At 34.1% G+C, this 2,955-nt stretch overlaps 1 protein-coding gene across 1 annotated transcript; it reads left to right on the top strand.

Moving 5' to 3' along the window:
* Nucleotides 1-755: 755 nt before the first annotated feature.
* On the top strand, nt 756-2,955 carry LOC111375363. Its single transcript, XM_022998163.1, has 3 exons — nt 756-1,118; nt 1,776-2,073; nt 2,874-2,955. The coding sequence occupies exons 1-3, from the start codon at nt 1,110-1,112 to the stop codon at nt 2,921-2,923; spliced, it is 357 nt and encodes a 118-aa protein (XP_022853931.1). The 5' UTR covers nt 756-1,109; the 3' UTR covers nt 2,924-2,955.

The raw sequence follows: 2,955 nt of genomic DNA, 5'->3' as shown, positions 1-2,955 counted from the left end.
AAAATACCATACTCTTAAAATCTATAAATTCACAGAAGCTAATATGTGTATGTAATACTTTCACTGATTTATAATATATGTATTCTCATTTCCATTCAAGATTCAATAATTAGTCACAGACAGAAATAATCATTTTGCCCCTATAGTTATTCTCATTAAGCATTTTCTTCATCTGTCGTATGGCCAATTACAAGTTTCGAAGTTTAACCGTCTTTAAATAGTGATGATGGACAACGAAGATCTAGTGGAGCTTCGAAGAAGAGTCCTAGGTACACTACACCAAAAATGGTCATTTGCAACACATAAAATGCAACATTCGGTAGTTAAGTGTTGTTAAAGGAGTCTATCACAACATTTTAATAAGTGAATGTTGCTATTGGTTAACAAAATTGAGCTTTGGCAACGTTTTTTAAATGGATGTTGTTAATGTTACCTTTTGCAACGTTTATTAAATGTTGCAAAAAGTTCCATTTTTTACAATGTTTAACTTTTCGCAACACTTAATAAACGTTGCGAAAAAGGTTCTTTTTGCAACGTTCATTGACCGGTGCAAAAAGTTCACGTTTATCAAATGTTGCAAAAAGTTCCATTTTCGCAACGTTCAACAAAACATTGCGAAAACATTCCGACATTTTTTCTTTTTGCAACGTTCATTGAATGTTGTAAAAAGTATCCTTTTGCAACGTTTTCTAAACATTGCGAAAAAGAACCCAAATAAAATTATATATGGATCCAAAATAATCCAAACCCTAGAATTTAATTCATGCCTCTCCCCTCTCTTCTCCTCTTCTCCACTACCCTAAGTTCACGTTGATTTTACCAAATAATTACAAAATCACGTCGGATCGAACTCCAAAATGCAGACTCTCATCATTTTTTTCAAACGCTTAATTCCCTCAACGGCTTCAGAACACAATTCAAATCCAAAAAGCTTGGAACTAATAATTAGAATAGACTAACCATTTTGGAGGTAGGGGCCATTCTCAGTGGCAGAGAGATGCATCTTGATGTCCGCGAGGGTTTCGCATTGGCAGAGGTTGTTGTAGTCGGAGGCAATAAGAAGTCCAGATCAATGGCCTTGCACAATCGTCTCCAGGTACCCTCCGTGAATGTTGAAGGTCAGCGCTTCGAATCCACACATTTTTCTACAGATTTGAAGCGAATCGTATAGTTTGGAAAGATAAAATTTATGAAACCCTGAAAAAAACCCTAGATCGATACTTTTAGATTCTCCGATTTACTAATGGAGGCGATTTCTGCAGTGTCGATGTATGAAAGTTTATAGAGAATTTGTTAATTTTGAAAATGTGGTTCTTGTACGGTAGAATTTATGTATTATTCCCTGTAAAAATGATTAATTCAGATTTTTGTCTAAATTCAGAGACTTTGTTAAAGAAAATGAGATTTTTGTCTATAATTGGGCTTCAACCATTCAATGCTGTAAGAATGTAGAGCTGTTGCTTTTATTAGAAAAATTGTTCATGTTGAAGCTGTATGAATGAACATCTCATGAGTTAGTGGCTTTCTTCTAGAATCTTTTTCTCATGGAATAGTAGGGAAAGCATTTGAAGAAATTGTAGGACATGCTATAATAGGTACTTGAAAATTCTAGACATTTGGGTTTGTGTTTCATTGGACGAGCTTTTGAGATGTGGAGTTTGAAACTAATGAAATATCGTATGAAGTTATATGTTATAGGGGTAAATTTTTGAGAGCTATTATGTTTGCCAATTGTCAAAATTGCTTTCAATTGATTATATGATTTTAACATAAAAATTTTTTCCAATCGAAAGTGCCCAAAAGAGTGGTGCTTGTACACCATAACTTATTCTTTTGTGAACTTGAGCTTGATTCTTAATATAGCCGTGAGGATGCAATTTTTGTTATTTATCTGGGTGTGGGAATTGCAACGAAATATGGTGTGGCCTCCACAAATCAAACATGGAATGTCTTCAATGCCTAGGTTGATTGCGGTTGCAATTGACAGGGATAAAGGAAGCCAAATTTTGATCCATGTTAAAGCAAAACAGAGTTCACCATTTTTGGCTACATCCGCATCTCTTCCTTTGCCAAGTAAATCTCTCTCTCCTTGTCTGTGTATGTGGGTAGTGTACATATTTGTGGAGTTGCTTGCCTGCAAATTGTAGTACTGATGTTTTGGCTCGGGCGGAAGAGCAGGATGGAGGTGGTGGTGCTTTGGGTAATTTTTTGTTTCCATGCACGTTTGAATAGGTTTCATTTTTCGTAAGTAAAAGAATCTACTTATTTTGGTAGTAAGTTAAAAGGTTAGTTTCAAATCAGCTTGATTAGTAGATAATCAATTTACAAAACTTGAGATTGGCATGTGAATGATTTGGTAAGAGATTGAGGCCATGTCCTCCGCGTTGCTTTTATATTTCTAGTAACATACAGTTGAATATTGTTCGAGGATTGATACGTTTTCATAAAATAAAGAGTTCTGAAGTTATCATAGTTAAGATTTAGATACAAAATATATGTTGCATTAATTAAAATTATCATATTTGTTGAGACGCTCCACCAGTTAAAGTGCTTGGTTTCTTTTAGTGTGTATAAGCAGTTACCAATTAAAATTTACACAAAGTCAAACAGGTTTAAATTTTTACAATCTAGTCATTGTAAAAATTATCATATTTTAGTGAGTTCAATTTTCGTTTTGATTATTGTTTTGGAAGTTTAGGTAGATGATGGGGATAATTTTGTCATTACATTCTTAGTTGTTTGTCCTTGGCCTATGTTGGTGGTTTTTCATTGGTCGTTATCTGTTGCATTATATTTATTCAGTTCAAATGATAATACTTATCTAGTGAGAATTATGTTAGCTAAACTTTTTATTACCTTGTTTGTATCAACAGTCTGCAATGGATTAAAGAAGTTGGCCTTGGAGGAGAAAATCATCCGATAAGCAAGTGGCTAAGAAAGCACCCCCTTTTATCC

Source organism: Olea europaea, unplaced genomic scaffold (assembly GCF_002742605.1).
Source record: "Olea europaea var. sylvestris unplaced genomic scaffold, O_europaea_v1 scaffold13625, whole genome shotgun sequence".
NCBI lineage: Eukaryota > Viridiplantae > Streptophyta > Magnoliopsida > Lamiales > Oleaceae > Olea > Olea europaea.
The sequence above is the reverse complement of the archived record's forward strand: the minus strand, read 5'-3'. Positions and strand labels throughout refer to the sequence as shown.